Genomic DNA, 18,398 nt, shown 5'->3' with positions numbered 1-18,398 from the left:
TCCATTTTATTGTTGCCTTTGGGCTTCTTGAAGGCAGGGGCATTTTTTACTCATCTCTGTTTCCTTGAATCTTTGGCACATGCTATTCACCCTCAGTAAATAATGAGTGGTTGAAAGAACTGTAAGCAATTCTGCCTGAATTATTTTTGCCATTTCCACAGTCTGAACACTCTCTTGTTGGAGAGCCCTAATAAGGCAGGCATATGGGGAGAATGCTGAGCTCCTCAGCTGGCGAGCCTGCCCAGGAATAGCCTGTCATCCTGCTTCTGGAGTGTGAGAGCTTGGTCTGTGGGCCGACACTGACTTGTCCAGCTGGGAGTGGAGCTGTGGTGCTCTCTCCTAGCATGGCATCCACCAGGGGCCACACCTGCCTGGGCCGTCTCTTCTGAGGATCCACAGTGCCAATGTCAGCCCATCCACTGAGCCCCCAAACTCACGTTTCATGGGTCTAGACTTCATTTAATCAGACTTGACTCCCTTTCCTGAATATGCATTTGCCCATACCAAATAGCTGGGATGATTGGTCCTTCCCAATTTTCTACAACAGTCCTTATTGGGACGTTCTATTCCAGAGTCTCTGTAATGTGCACTAGTATTTATTAGAACATCCATCTCAGTGTTTGTTTCAGAAAAGTGGTTTCTTTTTGAGAAACTATCTTCAGTATCTACTTTTAGATTATTGAAGGGACTGGTCAGATTTATCACATCCATTTTACTGTCTTTGATTCTTGTTTTTAAAAACACTCGCAGAGAGGGGCCAGGCAGCTTGCAGGAGGGACAGTCAGCTGGTACCTAAAATGCACTGCAGTGTCAGCCTGTAAAGTTGATCAGTATCAGAATGTAAACTGCCTCCTCTCCCACGTAGCTCACTCTGGCTGGAGTGTGGGGGTGTGTGTTGGTGTTGGTTGTGTTTTGCTAACAAATACTGATTCTGCAACTTTGTTAATGTGAGCATGACACTGGATGTCCCCTGGCTTCCATTCTGTCAACCAAAGCTACTCTTGACTTTCACTTGAGTCAGGTTCCTTATTAGTTGGAGGCTTGCAGGATAAGGGCCAGGTTGCGTGGGATTATCTGTGGGCATCCCCGCCCCTGGGGGAGCTGTGCCTCTGCCCTTCACTGGTCCCTTCTGTGGCGATGGCGTCTTTGGATGCTCTGCCTTCTGCTGTACAAAACTTACTTTCCTAGCACCAGACCCACTAAACCAGTTAGGGATTGGGTGCCTCAGTGAGGCCTGCCTGGCCCTGTCTGGGTGTAGGGGATAGAGAGAGTGACACAGGAAGGAGTCAGGCCATTCATAGCTTTTTCAGGCATCATGTGCTCCTGGCTCAGGGGTCTCTGGTGAGGAAGGTGTCTTAACAGTGTAAAAGTTCTAATTTGAATGGTGCTGGATTATGTGTCTTTCAGTTAACGACAGCAGTGACCAGTGCCTTTTTACTAGCAAAAGTGATCCTCTCAAAGGTACGGCCCACCCCTCCTCTGTACAGTTACCCTCTGTAATGACAAAGCCTTGTTTTCCAGTGCCCATAGTGACTGCATTTCCCTCTCCTGGTCACATCTGTTCTCAGCTTTTCTCTCAAGGGGCTTTTGGCTATGTGCTGCCTATCATTTCATTCATCCTTGCCTGGATTGAGACTTGGTTCCTGGATTTCAAAGTGTTACCTCAAGAGGCAGAAGAAGAAAACAGTAAGTTGCTCTCAAAGTTAGCCCCCTGAGACTGGCTGGGTACCAAGGTGGAAGGAAGAGCTGGAGATGTCTTGATCTGAGTGGTCCTGCAGGCGGGTGGGTTTAGGCAGATCTCAGTGTCTGCATTCATTAGTGGGCATAGCAGAACTCAAGGGAGGGTTGGATGAAAGGGTAGTGACAGAAAGTGGCTCTCTCTCCAGTTCTTAGGGCAGGCTTCCCTAGAAGAAAGGGTGGACACTGGTGAAAAGACAGGCCAACAACAAACATAGCCCAAACCTCTTCCTCCTCAGACCGGTCTCCTTTTCTTACTATTAATAATAGTCATAGGACACTAAGCATTTTGTGTATCTCAACAGAATGGTTGTTTAGAGACAGAAATGTGAAGCAGTTAGTGTGCTGAGGTAGCCATTCTAGAAGTTAGTGAGTCTCCAAAGTCTCATGTTGCTATCCATCCATACAGCAGGTGGCTGCTCTGAATGGATGACAGAACAGTTGAGTGCCTAGAGTGGAACTGTCAGTAGGTTAATGCTGAAGACAGAGTGCAGAAGGAGGAAGACAGCAAGCCAGAGAAATGCCAAGCCATCTCAGGCTTTCACCTTCCTCTGGGTGGCTGTGTGACAGCAGCATTCTGTAATCATGAATCCTGCCAAAGCTGTTATAATCTCTGTCAGTGGCTTTGAGCATCCCTGGATGTTGGCTAGAAAGACCAAATGGTTCTTCTCCCTCTGCATGATGGTCCTAGGGGAAGCCCATGCACTCCACTCACCCTCCTGGAAGTATCATGACCAGCTCTCAGTGCAGAGACCCAGGCAGTTTCAAGACATGATCACCTTGCATGAATTTCTCCCTGTCGAATAAAACAAAAAGCCTCTGTCTAACAGAAAGTTAGGCATGATTATAACCTCAAGGAACAGTAGAAAAAATTACCTTGAAAATGGTTTTCTTTTGGAAAATCTAGTTTTCAGAGAAGAAATCTGTAAGAAAAAAATTATTATTTCAGAGTAGATTTTAAAACATATTAATCAGACCAAGATGTGTCTTCTATCCTATGCCTTCTATTCCTATATGAAAATATATTGTGGAAAGGAACAAATAAAGCTAATAGAAGTCACTTTAAATGAAATTGAACTTTATTGAAAGCATATCAACTATTAATATGTCAGGCTTGAGTACTTAAGTGATTTAACCAAATTCAAAGTGCCTACTGAATAAAGCAGAATACACAATTAGTGGAAAATTTAAAACAGCATTTATTTTCACTATCTGTAGCACTTGTTACACACACATGTATTATGCACACATGTATACGTGGCATCTGCTGTTTGGCCTGGTGCCCCCTCCAGCTTCATCTCAGTGTTAACTTGGCTTCAGCCGACAGAACTCATGTGGATGGCCTCTCATCATGTGTTCGTGTTCTAGAGCATCTTGCTTCCTTCTTTTTTCATTGTTTTTTTTTAATACTCTTTTTTTTCCATGGGAAACTTTGGATTGAATAAATGTTTCTTCACCATCATCATTACAATTTATGTATTTATAAAAGGCCATCCACTTATTATACTTTACATCTGGTGGTTCTCTGACTAAATGCAGACCATTTGTGTGAGCTGACCGGGTTTTTTATTTTGCTTTGTGCGTTGGTTTTGGTAGTGGTGTTGATTTCTGTAGGGAGCAAGGTATTCCCAAGGAAAGGATGCCATAAATCCTGAGTCAAAGAATCCCATGAGTAACAGGAGGCAATTTTTTAAACTGGTTGGAATCTGTCCCTACAATACTGGTTCCTACTTTATTAATAAAACTTATTTTTAGTTTGAAAGATTTTCAGAGGACCTTTTTGCTAAGACTTTTAATGTAATAATGACACTGTTTTATTGTGGTTAACCTTGCCAAGAAGGTACCGGAATAATGACATATTCCCAGTATCTGTATATCTTCTCTTCCAGGACTCCTGATCGTTCATGATGCTTCAGAGAGAGCAGCCCTTATACCCGGTGGCTTTTCTGATGGTCAGTTTTATTCTCCTCCTGAGTCTGAAGCAGGTAAAAAATTTGATTATCATTTGTGTGTGTGTCCATCATTCAGAAGTTTAGCCCTTTCTCTCCTCCCCTCCCTCTACTTCTCGAAACACTTAGCAAACATTTACCGTACCAGGCTTTTAGGATATGAAAATAACTAAGATGCAGAGATGTAAAAATAAATGCAGTACAAGGCCATACACAGTGTGATTTGTGATCTGTATCTCAGAAGACTGGCAGACAAGGGGAAGGGTCTTGACGATCTCTTTATAACCTGTTTGTTGTTTGACTATTACGGTCTCCTCCCCTAAACTGGCCTTCCTCCAGGATACCCTGATTGAGAATGGCTGCACTGTGTGCCCAGTTGCCCAAGATAAATACCAAAGCCTCACTGGGCACTCTGGCCCTTTCTTATGGCTCACAGCTGATCATCACCATGCCACTCTGATCCTCTTTATTTCTGCCTCATTTATCTCACTTGAATTATACTCCATAACACTTAATATCATCTCCAACTTCGGTTGCACATTGCTTGCTTCAGTTTCTACAACAGTGCCTGTCTCCCTGCCTCAGCTGCCTTCTCCCAACCAGCCACCAGAGTGCAGTGTTAGATACAATTGTGTTGTGCTAAGGGTTCCTTGTAACCACTCTGTGATGTCAAAGTCTCATTATCCCTGTTCTAGAGATGAGGAAATTGAGGCACAGAAAGGTGAAATAATTTGTGCAGCATTGCACAAAGAATGAGAGTGGAGAAAGGATCTAGATCCTGGCTTAGTGCCAGAATCCATGCTCATAGGTAATCAACACATAGCCTTTCAGTGTGAATGAAAATGCAAAATTGATCACATCATTCTCCTGCCCAAAAGCCCTCAGTGACATAAAGGATTAGGAAAGTCATGGATCCTTAACCTGTTAGAAAACACCCCTTTGACCACTCTTACCAAATTGTCCAGCCTCTCCTTACTCTCTCTTCGCATTCTGTTCTCAGTGTTTCTGAAAATGTGCGATAACCCTCAAGCCAGTGTGCATCTTGTTTTTTCTATCCTGACATTGCCCTCTGCAGTCTTAGTCTCCGCTCACTTGTTGAGAAGGCCTCTCCCTACGCACTCCCCACCCTCTAGCTCTCAGCAGTCACAGGTAGGGTGTTCTTTGCAATTCCTTTAGGACCTCTCCGACAGCCCTGTCGTTCTGTGTTGGCTGCACTGTCTTCAGCACTGACCTGGCCTATTTCTGCCATGAGATATAACTTGAGTTAAAGACTACAGTAATTTATTCCCAACATTATGCCTGATGTATTTTTTAAACACAGACACAATATATTAAAACATATTGAGGGCAGGAAGAGCCTTGTGAATGATCAGAAGCACAGCAATGTGACAGTGCATTAGGGGACCTCCAGGTACTCGATACTCTGCATTATTGGTATTGGGTCTGAAATCTGTATAAAACACAGAAGCATAAAGTCAGATGAAATACAGATACAAATTAGCACAAAATATATTTCTCAGCCAGCAGAAACCAGAATAAGCATTAAATTTGAGATTACCTTGTTGTGAGAATTATTTCATTGAAATTTTTGTACATTTTTAGGACTTAATTCTTTTTTTTAGAAAACGGAACTTCACATTATAGCTCATGCTTTTGTATAGCTTTTATTTTTGTAAGACTAATAAAATTTTACAGCACTGATGTGTTTTCTACCTTAGAAATTCAGAGCCCCAGGATAATAATGTCAGAAACAGCCACAGGCCTTCATCTAGCTTTCCGATTCTGACTCCACTGGCTCCCTTCTGTGACTTTTACTACCCCCTAGTGGTAGTCGGGAGCATTATCATTTCATCGGCTGAACAAGAACTCTTGCACAGTATTTTTCTGGGTAGCTGCTTTGTGTTAAGAGAAAATGCAAGTTAGTAGTGGCAGAGAAGGAGTGTTCAGTGTGGCTTAATGTATTGTGTTATATTTTCATTTTCTGAACGTTCAATTTAGGAGAGAATTAAAATTAAAAAACTGTTACTGGAATTGATGTGCCTAAAATGAGGCTTTCAGCAGCAGCAGTGAGCAGCTTCTGTTGCTCTGTATCTGATACAGTGCTGAGTGGCCCTTCGCAGACAACAGGGCATCCGGGGCCTGCCTTGACTGTTCTTGTCTTTCTTTCTCCAGTACCTAGTACAGTGCCTGGAACATAGATTTATAAGTGTTGAAGGAATGAATGAAAAAAAAGAGAAAGAAATTGAAGACACCAAAAATTTTAATGTTAGCATTTTTCCTTGTAAAGGAATGGCTTGATTTTTAGTATCACAGAGATTTGGAAAACTAGCACATTTTAGGAGATGGACTTTTAAAGGATATAAAGGTAATTTGTTTGCAGTCTTGCTTGTTGCTCTAACTGTAGCCTGCTTAGTTGTGTATTAAGTGGGAGGAATGAAAAGGCACAATCCTCTCTCAATTGATTGGATTGAAGTTGTTCTATGTGGTCAGACAGCTTCAGTGAACCAGTTGTGACAAAGGATAATTTGTCACCTAAATCATCCAGAGATGAACTCAATTGCATAATATACTCTGCTAAGCAAATCTTGATGAGGCATTAAAATTCAAATTTGGCATCTTCTCAAAATAACCATATAAGTTGGTTTGCCTGGGAAAGCCTTGGCTTACTCCTGGGGTCTCATGTAATTATTATTAGAACTACATTTATCTCTGCCTCCCTGCCTCAGCTGCCTTCTCCCAACCAGCCACCAGATTGCAGTGTTACATACAACAATAACATTGTGTGCTTATTTAGATAATGAATTAAATAGTTGCCCTATGCATAGTTAATATATTTGAAACACAGTTTTTCTATTTTTTAATTAAAATTTTGAAAAGTATGTAAAATCATAGCTGGGGATATAAGAAAACATTCATTTAAAAAAATACAGCTTTAGTTGATTTTATTTACATACCATAAAATTCATCCATTGTAAATGTATAATTGCATGACTTTGGGTAAACTTCGCTTTTTAACCAACATCACCATAAAGTTTTAGAGCAATTTCTTCATCTGAAAAAGTTCCTTTAGTTTCAGTTAATTCCTACTCTTACTTCCAGTCCTATGGAAACCACCAATTATATTTTGAAAATGTGCCCTTTTTGGATAATTAATATAAATGTAATTGTACAATATGTAGTTTTATTGCAACTGGCTTCCTTTACTTAGCATAATTTTTGAGGGTCAGGCCTTTGTTCCTTTAATGGTTGAATACTACTCCATTATATGGATATATAGCATCTTGTATCAGTGATGGACATCTGAGTTGTTTCCAGTATTTGGCTGCTATGAGTAATCCTGCAATGAACATTTACATACATGTCTTTGTAGGTATATATATTTCTATTTTTCTTAGATTCCTAGGACAGGGTTTGCTGGGTTGTGTGGCAAGTTTCTGTTAAACTGTTCAAGTAAATGACAAACTGTTCTCCAAAGTTGTACCTTTTACATTTACCTCTGTATGCTCAGAGTGTTTCTGCATATACTCACTAACACTTGGCAGAGGCTGTCCTTTTGATTATAGCCATCTTAGCAGGTGCGAAGTGGTTTAAATTTTTCATGCCCCTAATGACTAATGATGTTGAGAACCTTTTGTACTTATTAGTTATTCATGTATCTTTGGAAGAATGTCTATTTTTAGTCATTTACCTTTTTTTTAATTAAGCTGTTTGTCTTCTTGAGTTGAAAAAGTTCTTTTACATTCTAAGTGGAAGTCCTCTAACAGATATATGATTTGCAGATATTTTCTTCCAGTGTGTAGTCTTCCAATTTTCTTCTTGGAGCCTTTGAAGCATGAAGATGAATTCTGATAAAGTCCAGTTCATCAAAATTTATTCTTTTATGGAGAATGTGTTTTGGGTCCCATCTATGTCATCATGATTTTTCCTAGAAGATTTTATAGTTTCAGCTCTTTCATTTAAGTTTATAGTTCATTTTGAATTAATTTTGTGTGTGGAGGAGGTAAAGAACTAAATTCATTCTTTTGTCTGTGGATATCCAGTTGTCTTAGCACATTTTTTGAAAAGGCAATCCTTCCCCGACTCAATTAACTCAGCACATTTGTCAAAAAACAATTGACTGTAAATGTAGAGGTTTATTTCTGGATTCTCAGCTCTCTTCCATTGACCCCAATGCTCTCTTTGCATCAGTATGACACTGGCTCACTGTAATTTTATTTTTAAGCTTTGAAATCAGGTGCTGTAAGGCCTCACTGGAAAGACCTGCACTCTTGTACCCAGAGATCTCAACTTTGTAGTAAAAAGTAATAAACCTTTTCATACCCTCTTGGTGTGTGGTAATACTGTCAGTCTCAACATCCAGATCAAATTGGGGATACACCACCAACTGCTTCTGCAGAATGACTGACAGTCCTCCAGCTTTGTTCTTTTTCAAGATTATTTTTCTAATTCTAGGTCTTCTGTGTTTTCATGTAAATTTTAGAATAACCTTGTTAATTTTTGCCCAAAAATCCTGTTACATTGAATTTATAGATCATTTTGAGAATTGCCGGCATAAAAGTATTAAATCTAATCCATGAACGTGGACTATCTCTGCATTTATTTAGACATTTAAATTTATTCTGCATCGTTTTGTAGTTCTCAGCATACAAGTTTTGCTTTTTCTCTTGTTAAATTAATTCCTAAGTGTTTTATCCTTTTTGATCCTTTTGTGAATGAAGTTGTCTCCTTAATTTCATTTTCAAATTGTTCATGTTAGCATATCAAAATACAGTTGATATTTTGTATATTGAACTTGTATCTTGTGACCTTGCCAAACTTATTTATTAGTCCTAGTTTTGGTTTTGTGCATTATGTAAATGCCATGGAATTATCCACAGGGTTCATGTCATCTGTGGATAAAGGGTGTTTTTTGCTTTCTCCTTTTCAATCTGTAAATATCTTAAATTTTTTTTCTTGTTGCACAGTCTAGAATCTCCAATACAATATTGTATCGAGGTGGCAAGAGCAGACATCCTTATCTTATTCCTGGTCTTTGGGGAAAAGCATTCAGTCTTTCAGTGTTAAGTATGATATTAGCTGTGGATTTTCACAGATGCCCTTTATCAGGTTGAAGTTTTATTCCTAGTGTGTTGAAAGTTTTTATCATAAATGTTCAGTGGATTTCAAATGCTTTTTACGTATCTGTTGATATACTATGTAGTTTTTGTCCTATATTCAGTTAATGTGGTGGCTTAGTTAATTGATTTGGGGATGTTAAATCAATTGTTTATGTCTGGGATAAATCCCAGTTGGTCATGTTGTATAATCCATTACATATGTTTCTGGATATGATTTGCTAATATTTTCTTGAGGATTTTTGTGTCTGTGCTTATGATTTTTGTACCTATTGGTCTATAGTTTTTTATTATGTCTTTGGCTCTGATACCAGGGTAATTAATGCTGGCCTCAGTGGAAATGTTCCCAACCCCTCTGTTTTTGAATAAACCCTTCTTAAGAATATTATTTCTTCTTTAAATGTTTAATAGATCCTCTAATGAAACAATTGAGCCAAAGATTTTCTTTGTGGGAAGATTTTTAATTACTATTTTTTGTTATTACTTGTTATATATAGGTCTATTCAGATTTTGTGTTTCTTATTAAGACTGTTTTGGTAAATAGTGTTCTAGGAATTCATCATTTCTTCTGAATTATCTAGTTTGTTGACATAAGTTTGTAATATTCCCTCATAATTCTTTTTAATTTCTGTAGGATTGGTTAGTGATGTTATTTTTTTTCTTAATTTCAGTGATTTATGACTTCTCATTTCTTCTTGGTAATTCTAGATTGAGGTTGGTCAAATGTGTTGGTATTTTCAAAGAACTGACTTTGATTTTCATGCACATTTCTCTCTGGTTTTTCTGTCTACCATTTCAAAACTATTTCTGTTTACCATTCCAATTTTTATTTCCTTTATTCTACTTGGGTTGGGTTTAAATTGCTCTTCTTTTTCATGATTGATTTTAGAGCTTTCTTCTTTTCTGATATAGGTATTTAAAACCATAAATGTTGCTGTAGGCATTGCTTTACAACATCTTATAAATTTTGATGTGTTCTATTTTCATTTTCACATATTACATGGCTTTCAGCAGTTGCCTACAATGTGTCTACTGTTAATTCATATACTAATCGGTATCTGTTTAGTGTAGAAGATCTGTAGATTAATACTTCTCAACAGATTTGGAGAGTCTGGGCCAGTATTCCTTCGAATATTTTTCCTGTCCTTTCTCTCCTCTTCTCTCTTTTTGGGAGGCCCATTACATGTGTGCTGGTGTGCTTGATGTTATCTCAAAGGGCTCCGAGCTCTAGTTAGTGTTGCTTAGTGCTTTTTTCTCTGTTACTCAGATAGCATTGTTGTTCTATTCAGGTTCACAGATTCTTTCCTCTGTCCATTTGAAGAGGATTTGCCAATTTGAATACTCTCTTAAACCCTATTCTCTAGTGAATATTTCACTTCAGTTATACTTCTCTAGTGTAGATTCTACTTAATTTTAAATATCTGTTCTTTTTTGTAATTTCTGTCTTGAAAACATCTCATGTCATGAAAACATCTGTTTGTTGATTTGCTGTCTGTCCATCATACCTTAAATATGGTTTTCTGTAGTTCTTTAAACATATTTATAATAGCTGCTTGAAGTCTTTGGTAAATAAAATATCTGGACATACTCAGAGTCAGTTGTATTGAATTGTGGAGGGTTTTTTTTCCCCTGAGAATAGTCACACTTTTCTGATTCTTTGCCATCTTAATATTTTTTATTGAAAAATATTTGTTGACAATATATTGTAGCAACTCTAGATTCTGATCTTCTCCCAGAGGTGGCTGTTACTGCTGTTTGTTTGTTTAGAAAATTGCCTGGATTTAATCTGTAAAATTATGCCCCTTATCATGCATGGCTACTGATATCTCTTCTCAGTAATCTTATTATTTTTAATTCCTTTATTTTTAAGCCTCACTTCCTAGGGGTCACCCCTGTGCCTACATAGCTTAGTGGTAGCCAATGATTGCACAGAGATTGTGCTCAGGTATCTTCACTAAGACTTCCATCCTCTGCTAACTGGTTATGTGTATATATTGGGTAGCACACTCAAATTTTAGGCCCATTTCAAGTTTTCTCCAGCTTGTACTTTTTGCTAAGTCTTTTCACATCTCTGCATACACTCATAGTTTCAGGGTCAACCAGGAGTTTTTGCTGCTAGCTCGGGCTCTTTCAGGCCTCTGCTGAGCCTGCATACAACTTCAGCCAGGCACATGCCTGCTGTAGCCGTGGCCATGACCTCAAAGCAGCAGAGTTTCCAGCCTGTCCCGCATGCACACCGCTGTTTGTCAGTTTACTGTCACATTGTTCCCACCCCAAATTACTGAGCTCCCTTCAACTGCCAGTCCTTACACCTGCCCTACCCTAGAAGAATCTTCATGCCCATCAATTGGGTGTCAGGAGGTGGGGGAGAAATGGGAGCAGCTAGCTCTAGTCAAAAGCATCACTGTTGTTGAACTCTGCAGTTTTTCAGGAGTAAACACTTCTAGATTATTGTATACCTTCGGCCACTTCCCAAGTGCTGAAATGGCTAGTTGTGTTCATCTAGTCCAGTTTTATTGTTGCTTTTCAAGGAGAGGATTTATTGACGACTTTCCTCACTGGACCATAGCTTTGTTAGCATTCACTTTTAAATTATGTAAAGCATACATAAAATTGTGTTCTAATGAAAAGTTTGGCTTTATTTCGGATTCCCAAATAATTCCAAGACATGACAGCTCACTGTGGCTCAGCTGCCGTTAGCCCGACAGGTGGAAAGTAAGCCCAGAGACAGGAAGGCTTGGCATGCCCTTCCTCAGACTCATTTCAAAATGAGAAGGCAGTTAAACCCACCCAGTTTCTATATAATTTACAGCACTTTAATAGGCTGGAAAGTGAAGACTTGCAACCACTATTCCTTTATCTACTTATTTTACCACAAACTTAACCTGAAATACATGACATTTATGAGGTTAAGACGGGGGACACAATCTTTTAAGATTCTTGGCCATTCATTCTCTGGTACCAGATTTGTTCCTGGCTGTCATCCAGGCAGACATTCTCATAAGAAAAAACGTGTATTTTGAAGTGTATGATCTGACAGGAGTAAGGCATCAGCAAGGCAGACTGCTTCCTTTGTGTGTGAGTAGGGGTATCGCTGACCTACCACCTGGGTCTTCTCACCACTCCTTTTTTTGTTTCCCTTCCCTGATTGTGAGAGCAATAAAGGCTTTTTTATAAAACTGTGGAAAGAACAAGTACTAGTGATCACCTGTCCCGCAGACTCTTCAGCAACACCAGTGTTGACACTTTAGTTCATCTCGTGCTGGTTCTGTGTTTGTGATCTCACACAGTTATGGCCGAACTGCCTGTATTATTTATATCCTTTTTTTAAATGTACAAAGTGAGTTTCAGTTTGTTGGAGAAATTTTTGAATATCCAGAAACATATTTAAGTAACCTGGTTCTTTTATTCTAGTCTGATTTGCACATACATATTTAGTTTTTTATTTTTATCAAATATGATCCTATGGCATATACTTATGAGTTTTTTTTATTACATATTTCTTTATAGCATATATACTTTCCATGTGGTTATATGCTATATAAACACAATTTTAAGTGGATACAAGATATATAGTCATTATTTAACTTCTTGAAGACATTTAGACTTTTTTCCCTAATTTTTAGAGGGAAAATCCACATAATGGAAAAGGAGTATTATTTCCTCAGGGTACCCCTGAGTGGATGGATGACTGGGCCAGATGCCAATAACAGAAGGCTGACGAGGCCCTGACCCACAGCGGCTGTAACGACAGGGGAGCGAGCATCTGGCACCACCCTTGGGGATCACAAGCCCTCCCCAGCCTCTCACTCACCGGGCCCAGCAATTGTTTTCATATATGTAGAATAAATTATTTCTGTCAAAGCTCAAAGTTACTTGCTCTTGATAAACATTTTCAAACTTATCAGCCAAGAGGTGAAGGAGGAATTAGCAGTAGATAGTTGTTTTTAATGGTTCGTAAGTGAGATCTGTTTTGACAGATTAGTGTGAGTGATAGATCCTACTTTACAGGTTTTCCTCCTACAAGAAATTAAGTAAAACATTATTTTACAGTTACAGTTTTGTTAGCCTAAATCTGTTGAAGATTAAATATATGTATTTCCCACTTACAATTTTATGCCTATATATTGTAGCTTTAAAGTAATCATTTGTTACTTTTTTTCCTTCCCCTTTCCTACCCTGTAGGATCTGAAGAAGAAGCTGAAGAAAAGCAGGACAGTGAAAAACCACTTCTAGAACTATGAGGACTATTTTTATTAAAGTAAGTGTTTGAAAATGAATATGTAACAAGAAAGTAGTTAAACACAGAGCACTTCCGCATTTGTGTAGATTCCAAGTAAAATTCAAAGAATATGAATGTAAGTATATAGCCAGATTTGTCCTATTTACATGAATTTAAAATTACATTTTGTTAATATAAAATTTCTGAACATTTTCTGCATAAATACAAATTTGTAAAGTATGAAAAATAGCTCAGAGTCCCAAGTTTCTTTCTCTTCCTTATTGAGGTGAAATTGGTAGAGAGCATTACGTAAATTTCAAGGGTACATTGTTACAATTCAGTGTTCATATACCCTTCACGGTGATCACCGCCATAAGTCTGCTCACCATCCACACTCCTAAAGCATGAGGATGAGCTCATTTTGGTTTACGGAGCCAGGATGGCTCCGTGTCAGGTGTTGCTTCATTATAAACCCTGCCTTACATGTGCTGTGAGGGGGCAGTCCTGTGAGATGGAGGGACTGTGACAGTCTCCCCTCACCCCTGAGGCAGGTGAGCCGCTGCACTGGGGAGTAACTGGTCCCCCGCTGCACAGCTCGCCAGTGGCAGTGTCGGGACTCAGGCCTGCCCCGCCGGGCAGGAGGGTCTGCTCTGCCGGCACCCATGTCTGTCCATGTTCAGGAGCTTTCAGGACGACACGTGACCCAGTCACAGTCGAGTTGCTTAATGTGCCGCAAAGTGGGACATGTTCTGTCCTTTCAGACCACCAAAGAAAAACATTTCAACCTCAGAAATGCAAGCAAACTAGCATAAAGTGGAAACAGAACTACAGGAGCAGCAGAACTGCCTAATCATTAAATCACAGAAGGGAAAGTAGTGGAGTTGTTGGGAGGCCAGCGGAGGCAGCCAGGGTCGTGGCGATGGAGGCCCTGTTCCTGCAGCAGCAGTGCCAGCAGGCCTCGGCCCCTTCTTTCCACAGCAGTGATTGAGACGAAGCAAAAATGTGGGCGTGTAAATAGGAGATCTTTTCAAAAATGCTTTAATCAAAACTCCCTTGTGGGCACACCCAGGACCCTTTATGTGTCTAACACAGCCCATCTTGAGTACACAGGCTGTGTTATAAAACCATAAAAACACTCTCAAATATTTTTGTGTTCTCTCTTTTTCTAAGTGTGAAAAACCCTCATTGAAAGTCACTGGAGGGGCAAAGAGGACTGGAGATGGGGCCTCCCTATTGAAAGTTGAAATGGTGACATCCCTGCTGACCTTACTGAACAGCTAATACAGAATTTATTTATTGTAATACCTCACATTGTACCATATTCATGTGCATTGAATAGCTTGCCTGTGGCTGGTAAGATGTCATGATCCATCCTTGATCAGTGAGACTGAGTCTGATCTGTAAATGAATAGTTGCAGAAAAGTCTTGTGCTGTATTCCTAATCAGAAGACTTCTTAATATATTGGAATAACACTTTCTTAGTAAGCAAAATATCTTTTTACTTTGTTTTGCAAAAAGGAATTTTTTGTTTCATGTCTCAGATTTCTTTTGTATTTCTATTTTAACACCCTACATTCCCCTTATGTTTTTAAATTCATGCATATGTACTTTGTACAATTTTGAAAAATAATAAAATTCAACATATCAGAGTGATTTATTTTTCTTGTTTTGCATTATGTATTTGGCCTGAGGTGATAGACTTACAAAAGAGGGATAGGAGGGATTATGAATACATGTAACATGTCACTGGATATTTTGTATTATTTTTATCATGAAATAGTATCTTTCTCTTAGAAGTATTGTTCTGAAATAGTCTGAGAACTCTTATTTTGAACCCACACTGTGAAATTGTTTCCATCATTTTCCCTCTGTTTGGCTAACTTGAATTAAAATGAACTATATTATATTGTGAGCTGCTTTTTAATTCATTACTCATGTGTCATTCAAGAAAAACCCAATTGTGCGTAATGCTAAGGGTACTGGTTTGGGTGGACACTGGCCGTTTGTACAGACCCAGTGAACCCCATCTGTGCTTATTGTAAGAATGGACCAAGGGACCGAAATGCAACTTGGAGGCCCCCTGGGAGGCCAAGGCCTAACCAGGAAGAGCACCTTACGGTGGAGAAAGGGGTGAGGAGGATCTCCAGTCTGGCCTTCAGGAAGAAGATCTCAGGACCTCATGGTGGTGTCGCTATTAGAATACCCTGTTCCAGGAGTGGAGTTTCATGCATGCCAAACCCAAGAGGAGGCCCTCGCCAGACATCAGCACGCTAATTTAACCTGAGAAAACTTCACCTGGACATACTGGGCTGAACCTGTAGGGTGCATGTGGCCAGTCCTCCTAAGATGCCGAAATCGCCCAGAAGTTGGCTCACAGAGCCTAGATATAGAAGAACAAAGTCTCTTACTTGAATGTGCTGCACAGTCAGACTGAAAGCCTGAAGTGTTTATCTCAATGACATTTATCCTTCCCCTTGGGACTGGGCAGATTGAGTCTATGGGGCTGGGCCCCCACTGTACACTGTGCACTTGCTCTTTATGCTCACATTGCTGAGCAGCCCCCTTCCAGCGGACCCCAGTCACACTTTCATCGGTTGTTAGTGTCTTCTGCTAAGCCTTGCTCATGTTGACTCTGAAGTCATTTTGTCCCTTTAAAGAGAATTACATGATTCAGTATATGACATTCAATTGCACAGTTGACCTCAGAGCCTCAATATCTCTCAGGGAAGAAGCTTCTCACTGTTGCCCACGGCTCATTCTGTCTATGCTGATAGGGTCACAGCATGGGTCTCGTGTCACCCTGTCTACACTGAGAAAATAAACCCAAAGGTACCAGCCTCAGGAAACCCAATACCATAAAAAAGCACAGATGCTTGGAGGGATTATCTTAGTTCTACGAGAAGGCCTGTGTGCTCCTTCCTTCAGAACAGTGGCCCAGGAGTGGACCTGAGGCACAGCATCTGCACAGTGCTGGTCCTAAGGTTCCCGACTCACATCGCAGCTCGCTGGAATGACCTTTGTACATAAAACATGGGGAACGCCCTGCCCACAGCCTGAGAGTGTGTTTGATAGCAGTCATATGTGTGTGTGCCTGGGTATTTTCTTTCCATTAGCTGTGGCCTTTTGAAAGTGAGCTTAGTTGTTTGTGGTTTAACTGCCCTTGTTTTATCTTATAACACCCTAGTCACCGATCGCACAGCCCCAACCAGGAGGGGGCCAGTTTGACTTTGGGCATTTTCCACAAATCAACCACATTTGACAGAGTACGTAAACAAAAGAAGCCTGAGAAAATAAAACACTATTACCCACACGAGCGCCGCCCCCGCCCCCCACATTATCTCCCCACCACCACCTCACCACCGTTCTCCCTCTCTGTCCTGCCCAGTTCTAGGGCAGCCCAGGTCGAGTTAGGGAAGGAAGTTGCTAAGAAGTTTGAAACCACAGAAGACACAGCCTAATACAGACCCTGCAGTGAAATCGGCCCCACAGAGCTCTCAGTGATTTGCAGGTTTCTCTTAGCTTCTTTGCTTTCCCAATGCAGAAATAGTTCCAGATCTCTAAGAAAGGCCAGGTATTTGACCTAAAATGGTCTAATCAAATTCATGAAAATCAAGGAGTAGATGATCTAAATTAAACTTCGCCTTTCTTGCACCTAGTGGGTCTTAACTTTGTGTACAAGTGGGGACCTCTACTTGGTTTCCTAAAACCTGTTTCACAGAAACTGAAGCTAATTGTAAGTAATCAAAAAATCCTTCCCAATTTTAAATGATACATTGTTTTAATTCTAATAAATGGAAGTTATTACTTTGCAAGGGTTCACTAAAGACTGTAAAAAAAACAGACTTTTCACCCAGCTACTATACACTGAACATTTTGTTTTATACCTATGCCTGTAGAAATACACAGGCACACATATAAATGAGTGCCAGACTCGTATTATTTATTCCTCAATATGAAAAATAGTCAAAGGCCATGAGCACATATTTCACAGAAATTTAATGAAAAGATGCTTATCCTCACTCAGAAAAGCAAATTAAAACCATGATGATTTGCTCTTTTTCTTCTGTTGGATTAGCAAAACCCTGACGTTTGACAGCACTCTCCTGGCATCCACCTAAGTTGCAGTGAAAGTGCAAAACAGTACTTCCTCCCCCAGGGCAGACTGGCAAGCCCTGTCAAAATAACCAATGCACATATTTGAAATGCCACAGGGCACTAGTATAATTTCAGCATTTCTTAAAATACCTAAAGATTGGAAATAAGACAATGGTCTATCACAGAAAACTGATGTTATAAAGTATTGTACTCCCCAGTGAAATACCATGCAGCTCACTGTCCCTATAGACAGACATACAAAGAGCTCTAGGATGTGTGAGAAGTGCGGAATAATATATATTTAAACTAGATTTGTGCGAGGGAAGAAATTAGGATACATACAGTGTTTGTGTGTATATATATGTATATTTGTGTGTGTATATATATGTGTGTATGTAAATTCATATTTGCATAAATTAAAACAGAAAGGATACATAAGAAATGAAAGTGTGACCTGTAAGAGGTGGGGGAGGTAGAGACAATGGTTGAAGCAAGATTTCTTATGCATTTTTTTAGAGTGTTTAGATTTAGATTTTCAAACAATTTTGGTAGGGTCATGCTATGAATTCTTATCAAAAATGCTTTCTGATTAATTTTACATTTCTTTAACAATCTACATTTTTTTAAAAGATGCATACCACTCCATCATTTTTTTTTTTTTAGTTTGTTTTTTAGTTTCTCTGTGGGCACTTGAGTTAATTTGGGGCTGCTATAACTGGTGATACAGTGAGTGTACTTCTTTGCACATAAATCTTAGCACATACCTTTCTTTCTTTAGGTAGTTGATGGGTCAAATGGTAAGAAGACTTCCCAGGTGAGGCACATTCTACATCATGTAAAGAGCTCTTTTGGCACTTGCTGCCTGAGATCTGAGCAGCAGCGTGGAGCTCAGGGCTGGTTGAATCACTTGCTGGCCTCTTCCCTGGCTGCACGTTAGAATTACTGGAGGAGTTTTTTAAAGATTCAATGCCTTTAAAAAAGTGATGTTTAAAGGTGCCCATGAGAAGAGCCACTGGAGTGATAGGTAAAGCAGCAGCATTCATGTCAGGCAGACCAAGGTCATGTGGACTCCAGCACTACCCCCAGTTGAACTTGGGGCACATTTCTGAGCCTCTCTGAGACCCAGTCTTCTCATTCCTGAAATGGGCGCAATACTGGGACTGTGGTACCATGCGGGTATTCGAGGGCATAAAGCACACAAACTGCCTAGCAGAAGGCCTGGTGCTCACTCAGTAGTGGGTACTTGCTGTTGTTCTCAGGAAACAAAAACCAAATGAACAA

At 39.8% G+C, this 18,398-nt stretch overlaps 1 protein-coding gene across 5 annotated transcripts in view; it reads left to right on the top strand.

Moving 5' to 3' along the window:
• The window catches only part of STARD3NL (STARD3 N-terminal like), a 52,744-nt gene extending 37,816 nt beyond the window's left edge, over positions 1–14,928 (top strand). For 4 of the 5 annotated variants that reach the window (XM_036918934.2, XM_057504394.1, XM_057504393.1 and 1 more), the window contains 5 exons: positions 1,408–1,461; positions 1,569–1,686; positions 3,627–3,722; positions 12,986–13,061; positions 14,193–14,928. In XM_036918934.2, coding sequence (XP_036774829.2) covers positions 1,408–1,461; positions 1,569–1,686; positions 3,627–3,722; positions 12,986–13,044 — 327 coding nt within the window. In that variant the 3' untranslated portion in view covers positions 13,045–13,061; positions 14,193–14,928. The remainder of the gene's footprint in view (positions 1–1,407; positions 1,462–1,568; positions 1,687–3,626; positions 3,723–12,985; positions 13,062–14,192) is intronic. The other variant, XM_057504395.1, reaches the window with a different exon arrangement.
• The last annotated feature ends 3,470 nt before the right edge of the window (positions 14,929–18,398 follow it).

Source organism: Manis pentadactyla, chromosome 7, assembly GCF_030020395.1.
Source record: "Manis pentadactyla isolate mManPen7 chromosome 7, mManPen7.hap1, whole genome shotgun sequence".
NCBI lineage: Eukaryota > Metazoa > Chordata > Mammalia > Pholidota > Manidae > Manis > Manis pentadactyla.
This window is presented reverse-complemented; position numbering and strand designations above follow the sequence as displayed.